Raw genomic sequence first — 21,743 nt, 5'->3', positions numbered from 1 at the left:
GGATTACAGGCATGAGTCACAGTGCCCGGCCACACAATTTTATTTTTATTTTTGAGACAGTCTCGCTCTGTTGCCCAGGCTGGGGTTCGGTGGTACAATCTCAGATCACTGCAACCTCCACCTCCTGGGTTCAAGTGAATCTTGTGCCGCAGCTGCCCAAGTAGCTGGGACTACAGGTGTGCACCACCATGCCTGGCTAATTTTTTTATTTTTAGCAAAGATGGGGTTTCACCATGTTGGCCAGGCTGGTCTCGAACTCCTGGCCTCAAGTGATTCTCCTGCCTGGACCTTATAGGCGCACACCACCATGCCTGGCTAATATTTTGTATTTTTGTTAGTGATGGGGTTTCCCCATGTTGTCCAGGCTGGTCTTAAACTCCTGGGCTCAAGCAGTCCTCCTGCATCAGCCTCCCAAAGTGCTGGAATTATAGGTGTGAGCCACCACACCTGACCTAGACACCCTCTTTTATCCTGAGCTGGAATACTGATCGCCCCCCTCACTGGGGCACTCAGACTCAACTCCTTTGCCAAACTCTTCACAACAGAGAAGGCTGTTCTAGAAGTTTCCTTGTCATTGTGTTAAGATGGCGTCTCTAACTTTAAGCATTCTGAACAGCCTTAGGGAGCAAAGGATCAGTGTGTTGTGGAGTGAGACCACTGTCAAACAACACAGAGACAATTGACAGCAAGCAAGGAGTCCCTTTTGGTGAGAGACACACACATGCACACATAACATACATGACATACACAGACACGTAACATACATGACATACACAGACACAACATACATGACATGCACAGACACGCATACACACGCTCAAAAACATGTTGTGGGCATTGCCATATGCACTTGAATACCCAGAGGCCGGTGCTGGGAGGGCATACTCTGGTTTCGTATTTGTAAGCTCAGCAGCCAGACACCACCAGACACATCGTGGGCCCCGGACAGGTGTGCTTCTCAAGTGAATGAATACATGAACAGTGTTTTCTATGAAGCATTTGTGAAATTATCTGCATCATTCCATCTATATTTTCTAGCCACTCGGAACACAACGAAACAAGTGACACCTCAACCTGAAGAACAGAAAGAAAGGAAAACCACAGAAATGCAAAGTCCAATGCAGCCAGTGGACCAAGCGAGCCTTCCAGGTGAGAGATGAATCTGTCCTCCAGCTAACTCCTGCTAGCGCACCCTTCTCCTGCAGGCAGATGATGTGTACCCAAAGGAAGAAGGTCTGCCCTGCCTTCTATAAACACATGCATGTGGCTCCGTCCTTCCAACACATCATTGCAGACAAGAACTAGTGCAGAGTTGCTCAGAGGCTGTTTGCTCAGCAACTGAAGCCAATCTGACGGCAGCCAATCCAGGTCTGGGCTTACTCCCTGGTTTGGTAACTGGCCAAATAGAATTCAACCCAAATTCAACTCAACTTAAAAGCGTCTGTTGGGTCTGTGTGCCAGGCCCTGCTGATAGAAGACACAAACAAGAGTGTGACAACGATCCCTGCCCTCAAGGAAACGCTCTGCGTCTTCCCCTTAAGCACAAGACAACGCACCGCAAAAAAATTACTTGCTTCCCAGTATTTCTTCCAGGGCAAGGTTGTAAAATGTGCATGCCACACTTGTGAGTCTCAAAAGCTCCAGATGCGTGTGTCCTGGCCAGCAGTCTGTGCATGAGTGGGCACTGTGGCTGTCCCTTGTCTGCTCTCTGCTTTCCCATGACTGAATTGGGATTCAGTCATGGTGTCAAGAAAATGGGCTGGGCGCAGTGGCTCACGCCTGTAATCCCAGCACTGTGGGAGTCTGAGGCAGGCAGATCACTTGAGGTCAGGAGTTCGAGACCAGCCTGGCCAACATGGTGAAACCTTGTCTCTACAATCATACAAAAATTAAGCTGGGCATGGTGGTGGATGCCTGTAGTCCCAGCTACTCAGGAGGCCAAGGCATGAGAATTGCTTGAAATCAGGAGGTGGAGGTTGCAGTGAGCAGAGATTGCATCACTGCACTCCAGCCTGAGTGACAGAGGAAGACTCTGTCCCCCCTCAAAAAAACAAAACAAAAAAGAAAAAAAACCCACAGAACCTGCTAGGAAGAATTGAGCTTTCTAAGGTCAGGCTAACCTTAGGAGACTTCAGAGCCCTTTGCTGATTTTACAACCTTACAAAGAACTGTATCAGATACCATCCCATTTGAGCCTGGCTATACAATGAGTCAGGACCAGGAAGGGTTACTTCAACTTACTGAAGAAACTGAGATGCAGAAAAGATAAAAAGATTTGGCTAAGCTCACATAGTAGGGCTGGAATCAGACCTCAGGTCTCCCAGATTAGATGAGGAAACTTTCTGCTGATTACTTATTTTAAAGGAGTTTGAATTTACTTACAGCTTCCATTATTTTATTTTTTAAAACAGACTAATCTAGGGGCACAGTTGCAACATGATGCTCGTACTCCTTCCCCCTCCGACTTTGTCCTGGAATGGTGTTTCCAAGCACATTTGTTTGTTTTGTTCTACTTCCCCCATATCACCCTGCACAGTTATTGGAAGGCTTCAAAGAGGCCAATGCTTGTTGTCCTTTCTCGAAGGCTGGCTCTGCCTGAGGGATGTTTCAAAGATTGTCTCAGTTTGGGTGTTTTCATTGGAAAGAAGCAAACCCAATTCAAACATGTTCAGACAGTTACGAATTGTACTGGCTGTCAAACAACCTTTTATCCTGAGACCAAAACACAAGTTCAGTCGTGATGTTCAAGGTGCCACATGGCAGGAGCCAGCCTGGGACAGGGCCACCCAGCTTCCTGCTGGGGAAGAGGCTCTGGAGGATATTTACAGAGGCTCTGTTGGGTATGCGGGGTTGGGGAGAGTCTGGAAGTTCAGAGCACGTGCGCAGTTTCACAGGCTGGGGTTAGAGGGCACATACAATTCCGTATGTCCAGGTTGGGGGCTGTGGGTGGGGAATTCGGAGATTTAATCAGAACAAGACATGGTCTCAGGCCACAGGTCCGTCAGGCCTGGGATGTAGTTGGGTGAGTGGAAAGTTCTGGGGATGGGAAATTTTGAGACGTCTTGAAAGGGCGCATGTGTGTCAACCTTCAGGTGTGGCTTGATCAGAGATGGTGCTCCATTTCTCTGAGGTTCCCTCAGCCCGTCCCTCCTCCTGGCTTTGGTGTTGTCCCCAATCCTTCCGACATCATCCCAAGATGCCCAGCCGCTGCCCCCAAGAATGCACTTCCTCACTTGCCCAGCAGAAATCCAAGGTGGTCTTCATGCTCCATTGGCCCAAATAGGCTTGAGCCTACCCTTGTGTCTCAGCTGAGACTGCCCCGCCCACTCCTGTCCACTGTCAACACCTGCACTGTCTTCCAAGAGGCAGTTGTGGCGTTCCTGTCTCGGGGCAGCACCAACCAGAATGAATCGCTCATTCCTCTGTGTTCCCATTGCCAACGTCTGCTATCCTTCACATGCCTTTCTTACGCAATCCACTGTCCACCCCTTGCAGGAGTGACAGGGTCTTCGTGCCTTCCTACAGGGCCTAGCAAACTTCCCCACGCTCAGACGTTCTCAACATATATTGGTTGAATGAAAGGATGAGCAAGCAGTCAAGAGAGTAAGAACCAAGGTCCAGTCCCTAGCAAGAGGCAACCTGGACTCACTCGCGGTGCTGTCCCCAACTTGCCTTCAGAGCGTTCCTTCCATCTTCCAGGTCACTGCAGGGAACCTCCACCGTGGGAAAATGAAGCCACAGAGAGAATTTATCATTTCGTGGTGGGGCAGACGGTTTACTACCAGTGCGTCCAGGGATACAGGGCTCTACACAGAGGTCCTGCTGAGAGCGTCTGCAAAATGACCCATGGGAAGACAAGGTGGACCCAGCCCCAGCTCATATGCACAGGTGAAATGGAGACCAGTCAGTTTCCAGGTAGGGTGGCTCCCTTCTGGGGTCCACAATGTTGCTTTGCTCCATCAGGCTGACCAGGGTGGAATCCCTGACCACTCCTGCTGGACAAGAGTGGTCCTTGGACAAGACCCTTGATCTCCCTGGGCTTCCATTTTTTCTCATTCTGAGAAAAAAAAAAAAATTTAAATAGACCAGATGGACTCTAAGGGCTCCTTCACTGAAGGTCCCCCTGTGCCCTAAGTGGGGAGAAAGGTTGGAGACAGAAGAGAAGGAAAGCCCTCTCCTAAGCACCCTAGATGCTGCCTCGTAGTTGGTCCTAAGTCCACTACTTCTCTAAGCCACCAAGGCCTCCTCTGGCTCCAAGGGCAAGTCCAGTTTCCCACTCACACATTTTTCCTCTTACTGGTGATCGTGTAAATGCATGATCTGAACAGCCCTCCGCGGTCAGCATGCTCCTTCCCCTTGTGCCATTCCCCAGCTGAGCTTGTAAAAATAAACATAAAATGTGCAGAGTCGGGACTTACTCAGTGCACATGCGCGCACGCGCGCACACACACACACACACACACACACACACACACACTCATGCAAATGCTCAGCCCACCAATGTCGAGGTCTCCTGCTGTCTTCCTTCTGAAATCTTATTAGTATCACGACAATCAAAAGTGACTTACATGCAGGCTGGGCACAGTGGCTCACACCTGTAATCCCAGCACTCTGGGAGGCCAAGGCGGGCAGATCACTTTAGGTCAGGAGTTCGAGACCAGCCTGGCCAACATGGTGAAACCCCGTCTCTACTAAAAATACAAAAATTATCTGGGCGTGGTGGTGGGTGCCTGTAATCCCAGCTACTTGGGAGGCTGAGGCAGGAGAATCACTTGAACCCAGGAGGTGGAGTTGCAGTGAGCTGAGATCACACCACTGCACTCCAGCCTGGGCAATAGCAAGACTCCGTCTCAAAAAAAAAAGTGACTTACATTCAACCACAAGTATTCCTGGTTTTCTTGCTCACTGCACTTCTCATACTCCATGTCCTTCTCTTGGGTTCCCTAGGGAGGCTGTTTTGTTCCCTTAGCTGCTTCCCTGGGCCACCCTGACAGCCAGGGAATGCTTGCTGCTTCCTTGGAAGAGGGTGAGAGGCAGGGCAGAGCCAGGGTTGCTGACCCCTCAGGAGAAGTGGAGAGCCTGGCACAGAAGCAGCTGTCCCTTAGTGCATCTCTGCTCCACCCAATGGTTCAATGGCATTCGTATTATTATGACCTGTTTCCAAGTCACAGATGGAAACCAGGACTGGGGAGGGAGGCTGGGGAGAAAGCATTGCTCAGAGTTTTGGGGACAGCTAGGGTCAGAGTTAGAATTCAGCCTCGTCTGCTCTGCTGAGACCACTTCACCGCTTCCCAGTGCCCCTGGTGTGGAACCATGTGGGGTGGCATCCCTGGCGAAGTGCCCACACCAGGATTCCTGCCTCCTCGGGCGTGTCTGGGGCCGGCTGCCTGGGGCAGACGGGGTGGGAGTGAGGCCCTGACTCCTGTGTTTAGCTCCACCAGCATCACTTACTCTCTCCCCCAGGTGAAGAGAAGCCTCAGGCAAGCCCCGAAGGCCGTCCTGAGAGTGAGACTTCCTGCCTCATCACAACAACAGGTGCGGGAGAAGACAAACGCTGGACCACAGAGGCCTAGTCCAAAAGGGCAGGGGTGACCAGGAGCCAGGCTCAGGGAGATAGGTGGAGGTGACCTGTAGGGGAGAAGCCCACAGCAGCCTCCTCTCCCTCTGAGCAGGGACAGGGCCTCAGCAACCTGCAGGCCCCAAAGCAAGTGTCAGAAAGAGGGAACCCAGGACCAGGACCAAGCACGGTCCCCAGGCAGAGATGGAACACCTGCCCTCACCACCACCACGTGTCTCCCACCAGCCTCTGAGCTTCTCATTCACAGAGACACCCTGACTTCCTTTAGCCTCGTGCTGTCCTAAAGTCACGGTAGCAGGAGTGTCTCTCTTTATCTCTTTTTCACAGATTTTCAAATACAGACAGAAATGGCTGCAACCATGGAGACGTTCATATTTACAACAGAGTACCAGGTAGCAGGTGAGTGGGGCACTGGCTTTGTGGACAAAATGTACACCAGGCCGAGATATGGACAGGTTGACTGGTTAGTAGGTTGGTTAGTTGGTTGGCTGGTAGGTTGGTTAGTTGGTTGATTGGTAGGTTGATAGGTAGGTTGGCTAGTTGATTGGTAAGTTGGTTTGTAGGTTGGGAGGTTAGTTGGTTAGTTGGTTGGTTGCTTGGTTGGCAGGTTGGTTTGTATGTTGGCAGGTTAGTTGATTGGTTGGTAGGTTGGTAGATTGGCAGGTTGGTGGGTTAGTTGGTTAGTTGGTCGGTAGGTTGGTTGGCAAGTTGATAGGTTGGTTGGTGGGTTGGTTGATAAGTTGATAGGTTGGTTGGTAAGTTGATAGGTTGGTTGGTGGGTTGGTTGATAAGTTGATAGGTTGGTTGGTAGATTGGTTGTTAGGGTGGTAGATTGGCAGGTTGGTTGGTAGTTTTGTTGGTAGTTTGGTTGGTTAGCTGGTTGGTTGGTTAGTGAGTTGGTTGGTAGATAGATTGGTAGATTGGTTGGTTGGTTAGTTTGTTGGTAGGTTAGTAGGTTTGTTAGTTGGTTAGTTGATTCGTAGGTTGGTTGGTTGACTGAAAGGACCCCTTCCTTACACTGCAGAATGTGTGAGTGAAAGACTAATCCAGATACTGACGTAACTCAGAATTCCCATGAACCAGTTACAGGATGCTGTGAGCAAAGTCTCAAGTCAGCCCTATCAGCTCCTCTCAAGCTGATCTGGAAGGGCTGTACCCCGGGCCTCTGCCAGGGGTCAAGAGTGGGAGGAAGGAGCCACGTAGCCAGTCAGAGAGGACAGGCTTCCAGAAACACTGCCATTGTTTCCTGGTAGGAGGGAAAAACAGACTCTGAGTCTGCATCTGCCTAGAAAGTAAACAAACGTCAGCCTCCAAAACCTCAGCAGAGCAGCATCTGGAAAACCCGACCTCTTTCGGGAGATGTTAATGTGCTTCTCATCATCTTCATATTTCAACATTTCTTTTACCAGGCGCTCTCGGTGTCCTTAAACGAGGCCTGGCCTCTGAGCCTTTCTGAGGGGCTTTTGTGAGAGAAGGGTGCCTCCTGAGGGGAAGCTCCCTCCACCCTCACCCTGTCCTCCCTGCCCTGTTCCTCAAGACTCCTAGGAAATCGCATGGGGAGGGACCTACTTCCTGAGACAGGGAAGAGAGGCTGCAGCCTCCGCCTTGCTCTTTGGGGATGTCCTCAGCCTGCCCTGTGGCCCTGGCTCCTGCTGCCCCCATGCCAAGCCCAGGGCCCTTTGCTGAACTCCCTCTCTCTATTGACAGTGGCCGGCTGTGTTTTCCTGCTGATCAGCGTCCTCCTCCTGAGTGGGCTCACCTGGCAGCGGAGACAGTAAGTGTGGCATCACCAAGGCAGCCCTTGGTCAGATCAAAGTCCTGCACCCAGCCCCACCCTGCCTCCCCCCCACCCCCTCCATGCTCTCTCTCATCACCTGCAGTTCAGGGAGTGGCAAAGGGAGAGGCCAATCCATGCCTCGGAAAGAGTCAGTTAAAAAGAATTAAAGCACCGCCGGGTGCAGTGGCTCACGCTGGTAATCACAACACTTTGGGAGGCCAAGGCTGAGTGGATCACCTGAGGTCAGGAGTTTGAGACAAGCCTGGCCAACATGGCAAAACCCCATCTCTACTAAAAATACAAAAAATTAGTTGGGCATGGTGGCAGGTGCCTGTAATCCCAGCTACTTGGGCGGCTGAGGCAGGAAGATTGCTTGAACCTGGGAGGCGGAGGTTGCAGTGAACAGAAATCTCACCACTGCACTCCAGCCTGGGTGACAGAGCAAGACTCTGTCTCAAAAAAAAAAAAAAAAAAAAAAATTAAACGACCAGGGAAATGGGAAGGCAAAGGAGCCTCACATTCATTGAGCACCCACTATACACCAGGCTTGATGCTTGTTTTATAAACATTATTGAAATCTACCTTCTCAGAAACCTTTGGAATAGCTGTGGCCTAGAGAGATGCAACAGCTTGGAGAAGATGGCACAGCAGAGGCCAGCACTGCAACATGAATCTAGAGCCCATGATTTTCCCACCCAGCCCCTACCTATGGAGGACCCAGGGCAGCATCTATGCTGAGCTTTGCCTATCCTGTGCTCCCCACCGTCCCGTCCACAGAAGCTCACACCGGCATCCCCTTGACCAGGAATGTAAACCATGTGTGGTCTTTTTGCATTAACTCAGATTTTCAACCCTGGATGCATCTTAGAACATCCAGGAGACAGTCTTCTAAAATACCAGTGAGTGGCAAGATATGAGTAAATTCCACAGGAAAAGGAAGGCAGTCCAAAGGGCTGTGCTTCTCCTGTGGCTCAGTGTTATTCATAGCTGTGACATCTTTTAAGAGAGGTTTACAAGAGGGAAATCCTGTCACCAAAACCATTGTGACCCACTTTGAATTTGGGGGGAATCTTCATTTGCAACAATAGAAGAACAAATTTGTTGCAATAGGAAATATTTTTGTAGCTTATGTAGGTTGTTCAGCCAAAACAGCGTAATAATTTAAAAAGTTAAAAGATAGGCCAGGTGTGGTGGCTCATGCCTGTAATCCCAGCACTTTGGGAGGCTGAGGCAGGTGGTTACCTGAGGTCAGGAGTTCAGGACCAGGCTGGACAACATGGTGAAACCCTGTCTCTACTAAAAAATACAAAAATAAGCCGGGCGTGGTGGTGGGTGCCTGTAATCCCAGCTACTTGCGAGGCTGAGACAGGAGAATCACTTGAACCCAGGAGGCGGAAGTTGCAGTGAGCCAAGATTGCGCCACTACACTCCAGCCTGGGCAACAAGAGTGAAACTCTGTCTCAAAAAAAAAAAAAGAAAAAGGTAAAAGATATCAATGCTTGGGCTCCAGTCAGAATGTCTGGGGGTGAGCCCAAGACATCAGTACCTATTTTTAATTGAGATAAAATTCATCATTTAACCATCATAAAATGTACAGTTCAGTGGTGTCTTAGCCCATTTTGTGCTACTGTAACACAATGCCTGAGACTCGGTAACTTATAAAGAACAGAGATTTGCAACTTATAAAGAACAGAGATTTCTTACCATTCTGGAGGCTGGGAAGTCTGAGGTCGAGGGGCCCCCATGTATCAAGGGCCTTTGTGCTACGTCATCCTGTGGCAGAAGGCAGAAGGGCAAGAGAGTGAGAGAGAGCAGGAGGGGCTGAACTCAGCTTTTATCACAAACCCACTCCTGCAATAACAACATTAATCCATTCATGAGGCAGAGCCCTCGCGACCTGATCACCTCTTCAAGATCCCACCTGTCAACATTGCTGGATTAGGGATTAAGTTTCCAACACCTGAGCTCTGGGGGATGTAGTCAAACCACAGTAAGTGGTATTTAGTATGTTTGCAGTGTTGTACAGCCATCCCCACTGATTCCAGAATACTTCCATCATTCCCAAGAGAAGCCCCACACTGCCAAGTTCCCCATTCTCCCCAGCCCCGGAAACCACCACTCTATGTTCCGTCTCTATGGATTTGCCTATTCTGGACATTTCGTGTAAATGGAATCACGTGGCCTTTTATGTCTGGGATAGTCGTACGTTTTAAAGCCCCTCAGATGTATCTAATACATATGCATCCAGGTTTGACAACCCTACACCAGGCCATTGGTTTTCAAACTTGAACTAGCACCAGAATCATCTGTAGGAACATAAAGAAATGATAAATGTTTGAGATGATGGATATGCTAAATACCATGATCTGATCACTGTACCTTGTAGGTATCAAAGCATCCCTACATACCTCATAAATATATATATAACTATTATGTGTCAACTTAAAAACATTTGTTGAAAGAATCATCTGGAGGCCTTGTTAAAGCACAGATTGCTGGGTCCCACCTGTGGAGTTTCTGACGCAGTCATCTTGCTTAGGTCCGGGAATCTGTATTTCTATCAGGTTCCCAGGTGATACTGACGCTGCCGTTCCAGGGAGCAGACTCTGAGGATCACCGCACTAGGCTAACAGCATTAAGAATCAGGAAGCTGGCCAGACTCACGCTTGTAATCCCAGCACTTTGGGAGGCCGAGGCAGGCGGATTACTTGAGGTCAGGAGTTTGAGACCAGCCTGGCCAACATGGAGAAACCCTGTCTCTTCTAAAAATACAAAAATTAGCTGGCTGTCATGGTGCGCACCTATAATCTCAGCTACTCGGGAGGCTGATGCAGGAGAATCGCTTGAACCCAGGAGGCGGAGGCTGCAGTGAGCTGAGATCGTACCACTGCACTCCACCCTGGGTGACACAGCAAGACTCTGTTTAAAAAAAAAAAAGAAAGAAAGAAAAAAGAAAAGAAAGAAAAAGAAAAAGTAAACTCTAGAAACTCCCTCTGTCTCTCTCTTGATTATCCAGGGCCTCCCTGACCCCTGCCAGCATCCACTCTGGCCAACCCTGATACAAACTCCACAGTAAGACCCTGAGAAAATACAGATCCACTCCCCCAAAACCAAAGCCCTTAGCCCAGCCAGAGAGAAAAATAAAATATCTCTTCCCTTCTTATATGGGTCATCAGGTCCATAACATACTCCTAATTTTCCTCATGGGAATTAAAAAGTATAAATTACTGCAGTGCAAATGATAAGCCCCCCAGGGTTATTGTAGCAGGAATGATTTATATACCCGGCAGTCTACCAGTTTCTCTAAGGGGTTAGCTGACTCCTAAGGTGTCATTTTAGGCTTCCAGGAGGGGAAGGATGTGACGTGGCTGACATGTTGTACGTGTACTCAGTACTTGCATCCTCTCCTTCCTCAGGCTGAACACCTGACAAGCCTTAACACCTTGCAAGGATTTTTTTCATTTGTTAGTTTGAAGATCAAAAGCCTTCGGGCCCAGAGGACAAAGCTATTTGGAAGTAGGAATGGTTCAGTGTTTATGTTGTGAAACAAATAACTGTGTGAACCTATGTGAGTTCCCACAAGGTCTCCCAGAACTACAATCTTTGGGGAGACTCAAACATACATCTAGAAATGACCCCTCTAGTCAGTTTGTCCGAAAGCGTTCCTAGAATCTGATATCAACCCATGGTGCCCTCTTGTGGAAACAGAAATGCTGCATTTGAATTACCGAAAGATCACTGTAGCCCAGCCAGAGAGTTTTGTTTGGGGAAATATTTTTTGTTTGTTTGGGGCAATGACCAGGAGCCCGTGATGTGCTACAGAAGGCTCACAGTGGCTTGTGAGAGCCAGCGGTTAAATTTTCGGGACTTCTGCAAACTGGTTTTTAAGCATAGCCATTATGGAAAATTAAAGTATTTAGGCTGGGAGCAGTAGCTCCTGCCTGTAATTCCTGCACTTCGGGAGACTAAGGTGAGAGGCTCGCTTGAGACCAGCCTGGGCAACAAAGTGAGACCTTGTCTCTACAAAAACATTTTAAACTTAGCTAGGCGAGGTGGCACATACCTGTAGTCCCAGCTACTGGTAAGGGCGAGGTGGGAGAATCCCTTGAGTCCAGCAGTTCAAGATTGCAGTGAGCTGTGATCATGCCACTGCACTGTAGCCTGGGTGACAGATTGAGACGCTGTCTCAAAAAAAAAAAATAAATAAAGTATTTAAATTTACAATTTAATAAATTATATTAAAAACAAAGGCAAGAATTACTTACAACTGATCACTTCCTAATTATTTGCTACCTTTTACTATTATCTTTGTTCGCTGGGTGGTTTACATCTATTGTGTCCGCATGGTGGAAATACCGTCTGACGGTGGCTACCGCGCATCTCTTCCCAACCGCGTGATCAGTGATGTCACATTGCCAGCTGGAAGCTGTGTGTGGAGGGAGGATTGACACCAGGGAAGACAGGCAACCGTCATCAGAGAGCTGTTTGTTAAACATCACCAGCACACCTCTGCTTAGAGTCTTGTGCTATGGGAACTCTGTACAAAGTAGGGAGTAATTAGAAATTCCCATGAGCCAAATAAGGACTGGGAAAAGGCTAAGACCGTATTGTCCAATACAGTAGCCACTAGGCACCTGTGGATACTTAAGTGTATTTAAACTCAAATAAATTAAATACAATTAAAAATTCAGTTCCTCGGTTGCACTAGCCACATTTCAAGCGTTCCCTAGCCACAGGTGTCTGTGTTATTGGACAGCACAACTGCAAAAGATTTCCATCATCTCAGAAAGTTCTATAGCACAGTGCTGGCTAGAAACCGAGTGCTTTACTGCATGCACATCATTTAGCACAGTTAGTTGCTGTTTATTATTCCTGTTCCACAGCTATTGTCTGCCATATAAAAACTTAGGCCAGGCACAGTGGCTCACACCTGTAATCCCAGCACTTTGGAAGGCCGAGGCAGGCAGATCACAAGGTCAGGAGTTCGAGACCAGCCTGGCCAACATAGCAAAACCCCATATCTACTAAAAATACAAAAATTAGCCAGGCATGGTGGCGTGCGCACTGGTTTAGAGTGGGGACCACATTTTTTTGGTGCCGTGTTACACATATGACCGTGACTTTGTTACACCACTACAGGAGGAAGAGTAGAAGAACAATCTAGAAAACCAAAATAACAAGAACTTCTTGGTAAGAAGCCGGGAACAGACAACAGAAGTCATGAAGCCCAAGTGAAATCAAAGGTGCTAAATGGTCGCCCAGGAGACATCCGTTGTGCTTGCCTGAGTTTTGGAAGCTCTGAAGTCACATCACAGGACACGGGGCAGTGGCAACCTTGTCTCTATGCCAGCTCAGTCCCATCAGAGAGCGAGCGCTACCCACTTCTAAATAGCAATTTCGCCATTGAAGAAGAAGGGCAAAACCACTAGAACTCTCCATCTTATTTTCATGTATATGTGTTCATTAAAGCATGAATGGTATGGAACTCTCTCCACCCTATATGTAGTATAAAGAAAAGTAGGTTTACATTCATCTCATTCCAACTTCCCAGTTCAGGAATCCCAAGGAAAGCCCCAGCACTAACGTAAATACACAACACACACACTCTACCCTACACAACTGGACATTGTCTGCGTGGTTCCTTTCTCAGCCGCTTCTGACTGCTGATTCTCCCGTTCACGTTGCCTAATGAACATCCTTCAAGAACTCTGGGCTGCTACCCAGACATCATTTTACCCTTGGCTCAATCCTCTAAGCTAACCCCCTTCTACTGAGCCTTCAGTCTTGAATTTCTAAAAAACAGAGGCCATGGCAGAATAATCTTTGGGTAACTTCAAAACGGGGCAGCCAAACCCATGAGGCAATGTCAGGAACAGAAGGATGAATGAGGTCCCAGGCAGAGAATCATACTTAGCAAAGTTTTACCTGTGCGTTACTAATTGGCCTCTTTAAGAGTTAGTTTCTTTGGGATTGCTATGAATGATACCCTGAATTTGGCCTGCACTAATTTGATGTTTACAGGTGGACACACAATGTGCAAATCAATGCGTACGTTTCCTGAGAAGTGTCTAAAAACACCAAAAAGGGATCCGTACATTCAATGTTTATGCAAGGAAGGAAAGAAAGAAGGAAGTGAAGAGGGAGAAGGGATGGAGGTCACACTGGTAGAACATAACCACGGAAAAGAGCACATCAGGCCTGGCATGGTGGCTCAGGCCTATAACCCCAGCTCCCTAGGAGACCAAGGCGGGAGCATCTCTTGAGGCCAGGAGTTTGAGACCAGCCTGGGCAGCATAGCAAGACCCATCCCTACAAAAAATTAGAAATTGGCTGGATGTGGTGGCATACACCTGTAGTCCTAGCCACTCAGGAGGCTGAGGCAGGACGATTGCTTTAGCCCAGGAGTTCGAGGCTGCAGTCAGTCATGATGGCACCACTGCACTCCAGCCTGGGCAACAGAGCAAGATCCTGTCTTTAAGGAAAAAAAGACAAGATGAGCATACCAGCAGTCCTTGAACATTATCAAAAAGTTCAGCATATTAGAATCACCGGGAGGCCTTGTTAAAAGAGTTCGCTGGGCCCATCTTCAGAGTCTCTGAGTTGTTGGTCTGGAATAGAGCCAAACGTTTTGTGTGTCTAACAATTCCCAGGTGCTGTTGCTGCTGCTACTATTCCAGGAACACACTTTGAGAACCATTGTGTTATTGCTCTGCATGCCCACCCACTCTCAACTCCCACGAAAAAAATCAACTTCCAGAGCTAAGATTTCGGTGGAAGTCCTGGTTCCATATCTGGTGCAAGATCTCCCCTCACGAATCAGTTGAGTCAACATCCTAGCTCAACAACATCACACGATTAACATTAACGAAAATTATTCATTTGGGAAACTATCAGCCAGTTTTCATTTCTGAAGGGGCAGGAGAGTGTTATGAGAAATCACGGCAGTTTTCAGCAGGGTCCAGATTCAGATTAAATAACTATTTTCTGTCATTTCTGTGACCAACCACATACAAACAGACTCATCTGTGCACCCTCCCCCTCCCCCTTCAGGTATATGTTTTCTGAGTAAAGTTGAAAAGAATCTCAGACCAGAAAATATAGATATATATTTAAATCTTACTTGAGTAGAACTGTTTACGACTTTTGGGTGTTGAGGGGTCTATAAGATCAAAACTTTTCCATGATAATACTAAGATGTTATCAACCATTTATCTGTCCTTCTCTCAAAAGTGTATGGTGGAATTTTCCAGAAGCTATGTGATACGTGATGATGTCATCACTCTGCTGTTAACATATAATAAATTTATTGCTATTGTTTATAAAAGAATAAATGATATTTTTTAAAAAGTCTTTGTTTTTATTATAAATATGATAAATATTGCTAGCTATAATCTACATAACCAAAAACCTTTATAGTTTTTTGGTGCTTTTTTTTTGTTTTTTTGTTTTGTTTTTTTTTTGAGATGGAGTGTTGCTCCGTTGCCCAGGCTGGAGTGCAGTGCACAATCTCGGCTCACTGCAGCTTCTGCCTGCTGGGTTCAAGTGATTCTCTTGCCTCAGCCTCCCAAGTAGCTGGGACTACAGGCACCCACCACCAAGCCCAGCTAGTTTTTGTATTTTTAGCAGAGACGGGGTTTCACCATGTTGGCCAGGCTGGTCTCGAACTCCTCACCTCAAGTGATCCACCCAACTCAGCCTCCCAAAGTGGTGGAATTACAGGCGTGAGCCACGGCACCCAGCCTGGTATCCTCTATAGTTTTTAATAGTTTTAAATAATATGCAAAGGTCCTGTGAAATGGCCAACAAGCACATCAACATCACTGGTCATTTCAGAAATGCGAATCAAAACCACAAAGAGATACTACTTCATACCCATTAAGATGACTTTAAGAAAAAGAATAGGAATGCTCACAGATGGCTGGTAGGAATGTCAAAATGTGCAGCCACTGTGCAAAACAGAGTCTGTTTTGGCAGTTCCTCAAAAAGCTAAACATAAATTTGTCCTATAACCCAGCAATTGTATTCCTAGGTACACACCCAAGAAAGACAAAAACGTGTCTAAATACAAACTTGTACATGACTCTTTATAACAGCATTATTCATACTCACCAAGAGGTAGAAACACCCAAATACCCAACAACAAAGGGATGGATAAAGACCGGGCATGGTGGCTCACGCCTGTAATCCCAGCACTTTGGGATGCCAAGGTGGGCAGATCATTTGAGGCCAGGAGTTGGAGACCAGCCTGGCCAACATGGTGAAACCTTGTCTCCACTGTCTCTACTAAAAATACAAAAAATTAGCTGGTCATAGTGGTGCGCATCTATAATCCCAGCTGCATGGGTGGCTGAGGCACGAGAATCCCTTGAACCTGGGAGGCAGAGGTTGCAGTGAGCCAAGATGGTGCCACTGCACTCTAGCCTGGGCGACAGAGGGACTCTTCTCTCCAAAAAAAAAAAAAAAAAGAATTGATAAGCAAATCATGGCATATCCCTACCAGTGGAGTATTAGCCACAGGAAGGGATGAAGTATTGATCCATGCTGCCATTTAGATGAACCTCAAAAACATTATGCTGAGTGAAGGAAGCCAGACACAAAAGATCACTACTGTATGACTCATTTAACATGAAATATCTAGAATAGGCAATTCCATGGAGACAGAAAGCAGATAAGTGTTTGCCAGGGGATTTTTCTGGGGTGGTAAAAAAAGTTTTGAAACTAGAGGGAGGAGGTAGTTGCACAACATGTTGAATAAACGAACAGCCACTGGATTGTATACTTTATCATGGTTAATTGTGTGTTATGTGAATTTCACCTCAACTTTTTAAAAAGGAGATCCTGAGGCCAAAATATTTGAATATTGCTTATCTTATTCATGATTCTCAAAGAAGGGTCATCAGCCCAGAAGGATCCTCCTGAAGTCTTTATGGTGACTTTAGTATTCTACTAAGTGAGTTATCAGGGGACCCTGAATTTTTGTTTTCAAAAACCAAAATTAGCATATTACTAAAGTTTATGGAAGACTCCACTTTGGTATTCTATCAAGAACATAAAATTTGCATAGCTCCCAGGAAGGCTGCTGTTCCTGATGCATCACCAGAACCATCGTGAGTTGGTTTTAGTTTTTACTCACTGGTATTCCTTCAGCTAAATGATGAATTCCTGCCAGTGATTTTCATGGAGGGGTTGTGTTGGCTGGCTCCCAACGTGCATAATCAATTAATTTACTGTGGGTTGAAAACCTGAACAAACTGAAAGTCAATAACTCTTCTTAGGTCTGTAGAAGTAAGTAAGATTACAGGGTAGCTCACTGTCCCCAATATTGGAGAGGCAGACAGGCTGATACAGGGAAATCATAACCTCCTGGACCAGAAACCCAGGAACAAACCCTGCTACTGGAACCAGCAGAGGGGCAGGAACACCTAAACTGGAACTGACAAATTGCTGGAGGCTCAGTGTGGACACTTCTGAGAGATAAAAATTTCAGGGGAGCAACCCAGTCACAGGGGGTCCCCACTTTCATGACCTTTCCCTCCAGGAACTCAATGAGGTCTTCACAGTGAAGATGGGAGAAAAACTTCCTTGTGCTTTTGACGGGGGAAAGAGAAAAGGTACTGTCACACGCATCCGTGTGAAGAGAGTCCACCAACAGGCTTTGTGTGAGCAACAAGGCTGTTTATTTCACCTAGGTGCAGGCGGGCTGAGTCCGAAAAAGGATTCAGCAAAGGGTGGTGGGATTATCATTAGTTCTTATAGATTTGGGATAGGCATACAAAGTACATTCACAAGGGTGGGGAGAATATTACAAAGTACCTTCTTAAGGTCAGGGGAGAATATATCGTATCAGTTAGGGTGGGGCAGGAACAAATCACAATGGTGGAATGTCATCAGTTAAGGCTATTTTCACTTCTTTTGTGGATCTTCAGTTGCTTCAGGCCATCTGGATGTATACGTGCAGGTCACAGGGGATATGATGGCTTAACTTGGGCTCAGAGGCCTGACAGGTACCATTCTGAAATATGCCAGAGCATTCAGTACTTGTCCAACAAGGCCTGCCCTCAAGAAACAGTATTTTCCTCACTATCTTAAATTTTACCGTAGTCTAACCAACCTAAATTTTACCAGTGTCTAACCAACCTGAAAGAAGGGAAATAACCAGCTCTAGCCTCTCTGCCCTTCTTGTCTCATCTAAGGGAGGAGGCGAATGAAAAGCACTTGTGAAGGTCACAGCCCAGGGGTACAGGCTTGCTGAAGGCTGAACCTAATCATAAGACTATGGAATGGTTCCCCTCCCCCTGCACCTTACCACCACATCAGTGGGGCTGTTGTGCGCTCACAGGGGACTACAGCGGAAACAACTGCACATTTCAGTCCCTCTTTAAGAAGCAGTCTCTAGGGAAGCCCAAAGATGAGAGGGGAGACAAAAACAAAGACACTAGAGGGAATTTTAGCCTCTGACATCTACAGCTACAGCAAATAGCAAACACAGCCTAACTCCTAACCAGATAAACATAAAGGCTCACACTAAAGGCCTATTTACCTTGGTTCCTTTTATGCTGTATATCAGGTCCAGCTTTCAACAAAAAATTACAAGGCATGCTAAATGGCAAAAAAACACAGATTAAAGAGGCAAAGCAAGCATTGTAACCAGACTCGGATACTACCATGTTGGAATTATCAGACTGGGAATTTAAAACAACTACACAAATAAACCATTATGACAGAGATTTCTATGGTCCTGTAGATCCATTCTTCCCTTCCACCATCAGTAATAAAATCCCCAAATTTTAACCCAACACATTTCTGCCCCTAGCTAAAGACAACACTTTCTAGCCTCCCTTGCAGCTAAGTGTGGTCATGTGACTAAATTTGGATGAGATGTAAACCAAAAAGTATCTGAGACAGGTCTAAATCCATTCAGAGGTTTATATTGCCAAGATTAAAGACCATGACCTGTGATACAGCATCAGGAGTTCCTGAGAACATGTGACCAAAGGTGGTTGAGTTACAGCTGGGTTTGATATTAATGCATTTTAAGGAGACAGAAATTATAGGCAAAGACATAAAGCAATACATGTAAGGTATACATTGGTTCAGCCTAGAGAGGTGGGACATGTCAAAGTGGGAGGCTTCCAGGTCATAGTTGATTCAAAAGTTTTCCGATTGGCAATTGGTTGAAAGAGTTAAGCTATGCCTGAGGAGTTGAAGTCAGTAAAAAGAAATGCTTGAGTTAAGATAAGGGGGGTGGGGTTGTGGAAGACACTGTCCTTGTCATGTACATGAAGCCTCCAGATAGCAGGCTTCAGAGAGAATAGACAGCACATATATCTTATTGGAACTTAACAGACGTCAGACTCTCTGGAAAAGACCCATTAAGAGAAAGGAGATTCCTCCAGTATGAAAATTAAGAGACAGCTTTGCAGGGCCACTTCAAAATATGTCAAAAAATATTTTGGGGTAAAATAATTTTATTTCCTTCTTGGCCTGTTATATGTCATGTGATGCTATACCAGAATCAAGCTGGGATTGGGTATCTTGTTGCTAAAGCATCTGTTTCTTAGGTCTTATGATCTCTATTTTAATGTAATGCTGTTCAGTTGATGCCTGAATTCCAAAGGAAGGGATTACAATGAGGCGTGTCAACCCCCCCACTTCTTGTCATGACCTGAACTAGTTTTTCAGTTTCTTGGGGATGCCCTTGGCCAAAAAGGGGCTCATTTAGTCAGTTGGGGGCTTAGAATTTTATGTTTGGTTTACAGAGATATGAGCAGAAGGGACGTGTGTGATGCCCAGGGTGTGCCCTTGAAGAGAATGTGCACACCCTCCTTCATCTCCTCTCACTGGTGGCTGCGTGCTCTTGCTCTCGTGAGCTAGAACCACCGGGAGGATAGAAGCCACACATGAAGCCTGAGAGGGAAAAAAAAATCCAAGGAGGCTGGGAGTCTGACCCCATGAGGTGCCCCAGCAGCAGTGCACACACTCGGACTGCATATGAGACAGAAATAACCCTCCCATTTGCTGCGATTTTTGCCCTTGTTAGGGCAGCATCCTAACTGTATCAATCACCCACACTCCTACTAAAATGACACCCTCGGCTATCGTTTGGATATGGTTTTGTTACCACAAAGGGGTCCTGCTCCAGACTACAAGAGAGGGTTCTTGGATCTCATGCAAAAAAGAATTCAGGACGAGTCTGTAAAGTAAAGTGAAACAAGTTTATTAGGAAAGTAAAGGAATAAAAGAATGGCTACTCCATAGACAGAGCAGTTCCGAGGGCTGCTGGTTACCTATTTTTATGGTCATTCCTTGATGATACGCTAAACAAGGGGTGGATTATTCATGCCTCCCCTTTTGAGACCATATAGGGTAACTTCCCGATGTTGCCATGGCATTTGTAAACTGTCATGGCAGCGGTGGGAGTGTAGCAGTGAGGACAACCAGAGGTCACTCTTGTCTCTATTTTGGTTTTGGTGGGTTTTAGCCGGCTTCTTTACTGCAACCTGTTTTATCAGCAAGGTCTTTATGACCTGTATCTTGTGCCAACCTCCTGTCTCATCTTGTGACTTAGAATGCCTTAACCATGTGGGAATGCAGCCCAGTAGGTCTCAGCCTTAGTCTATCCAGCCCCTATTCAAGATGGAGTTGCTCTGGTTCAAACACCTCTAACCGTTGTTTATCCCAAGCAAATCTCATGTTGGACTGTGATTCCCAGTGTTGGAGGTAGACCTAATAAGAGGTGTTTGTGTCATGAGGGTGGATCCTTCATGAATAGATGATTGCCCTCCCTGGGTGAGAAGGGTGAGTGAGTGCTCATTCTATTCATTCCCGTGAGAGCTGGTTGTTAAAAAGAGCCTGGCATCTCCCCCCACCCTTTCTTCCTCTCTCACCATGTGACCTCTGCACACAACAGCCCCCCTTCACCTCCCACCAGGAGCAGAAGCAGCCTAAGACCTTTCCCAGTGTAGATGCCCAATCGTGAACTTTCCAGACACCAGAACTGTGAGGCAAATAAAACTTTTTCTTTATAAATGACTCAGTCTCCAGCGGTGCATGGTGGCGCACACCTGTAATCCCAGCTACTCGGAGGCTGAGGCAGGAGAATCACTTGAACCCAGGAGCTGGAGGTTGCAGTGAGCAGAGATCGCACCACTGCACTCCATCCTGGCCACAGAGCAAGACTCTGTCAAAAAAAAAAAAGAGAGAGAGAGAGGGAGAGAGAGAGAAAGGAAGGAAGGAAGGAAGGAAGGAAGGAAGGAAGGAAGGAAGGAAGGAAGGAAGGAAGAAAGAAAGAAAGAAAGAAAGACCAGTCTCAGGTATTCTCAGGTTACAGCAACACAAAACAGACTAAGACACCCTCTCCACCAAAATTCTGTTTGTATAGCATATTAGTATCAAAATCTTTTCAATGGAAAATGGACTCCAGAATCAATATTCAACATGACAGCAGAGTTTCAAGTAAATACATGTTTTCTGTTCCATAAATATTATCTGAAAAAGATTTCCCTACAGGAGATAAACAAGTAGATAAGATAAAATAACATTGGTTCTCTTTATTAATTTGAATACTCCCCTACTTTTCTTCAGAAAATCACTGCATTCATTCTCCAACACCCCTGAAGCCTTTCCGAAATGTTAGCTCACATGGAGATGTTCCTTTTGCCTGATGTCTTCTGGCTAAGTCAGAAACTGCAAAGGGAAACCTGCTGAAGTTTTAAAAACTTTTCCCTGTTATTTCCGTTTCTCCTCTTAAAGAGTGCAGTGCGAAACACGTGTCCTCCTCTTCTACGATGTTGATGAACATACCTTCAGAGCTAGCCTATTGATATGAAGGTAAGGATGAAAAGAAATCTGTTATCTCAGGGCAATAGGATTATCAAGCACCATATCAGCAAATGCATCACTCGAAACTAAATTGTAAATATAGCCATGCACCACATAATGATGTTTTCATCAACAACAGACTGCATATACATGACAGTGGTTCCATAAGATTATAATACCATATTTTTACCATACCTTTTCCATGTTTAGACACACAAATACAGCCAGGCGCAGTGGTTCACATCTGCAATCCCAGCACTTTGGGAGGCCAAGGCGGGTGGATCATCTGCGGTCAGAAATTCAAGACCAGCCTGACCAACATGGTGAAACCCCGACTCTACTAAAAATACAAAGTTAGCCAGGTGTGGTGGCGCATGCTTGTAATCCCATCTACTTGAGAGGCTGAGGCAGGAGAATCGCTCGAACCTGGGAAGCGGAGGTTGCAGTGAGCCAAGATTACACCATTGCACTCCAGCCTGGGCAACAGAGTGAGACTCTCTCTCAAACAAACAAACAAACAAAAAGATACACAAATATATACCTTAGTATCACAATTGCCTGCAGTAT

The 21,743-nt window shown here is 46.4% G+C and overlaps 1 protein-coding gene and 1 non-coding gene across 2 annotated transcripts in view; both read left to right on the top strand.

Moving 5' to 3' along the window:
* The window catches only part of IL2RA (interleukin 2 receptor subunit alpha), a 54,116-nt gene extending 38,987 nt beyond the window's left edge, over positions 1–15,129 (top strand). Inside the window, exons 3-8 of the mRNA XM_034929902.3 lie at positions 1,039–1,149; positions 3,700–3,915; positions 5,464–5,535; positions 5,906–5,977; positions 7,286–7,352; positions 12,495–15,129. Of these exons, the coding sequence (XP_034785793.1) occupies positions 1,039–1,149; positions 3,700–3,915; positions 5,464–5,535; positions 5,906–5,977; positions 7,286–7,352; positions 12,495–12,519 (563 nt within the window). The 3' untranslated portion in view covers positions 12,520–15,129. The remainder of the gene's footprint in view (positions 1–1,038; positions 1,150–3,699; positions 3,916–5,463; positions 5,536–5,905; positions 5,978–7,285; positions 7,353–12,494) is intronic.
* On the top strand, positions 8,213–8,353 carry LOC112441078 (small nucleolar RNA SNORA14). The gene has a single exon (XR_003029056.2). It is a non-coding gene; the product is annotated as a small nucleolar RNA SNORA14 (small nucleolar RNA).
* Positions 15,130–21,743: the final 6,614 nt, after the last annotated feature.

This window comes from Pan paniscus, chromosome 8, assembly GCF_029289425.2.
Source record: "Pan paniscus chromosome 8, NHGRI_mPanPan1-v2.0_pri, whole genome shotgun sequence".
NCBI classification, from domain to species: Eukaryota; Metazoa; Chordata; class Mammalia; order Primates; family Hominidae; genus Pan; species Pan paniscus.
Note: the sequence above shows the minus strand (reverse complement) of the source record. Positions and strands in the feature narration are given on the sequence as shown.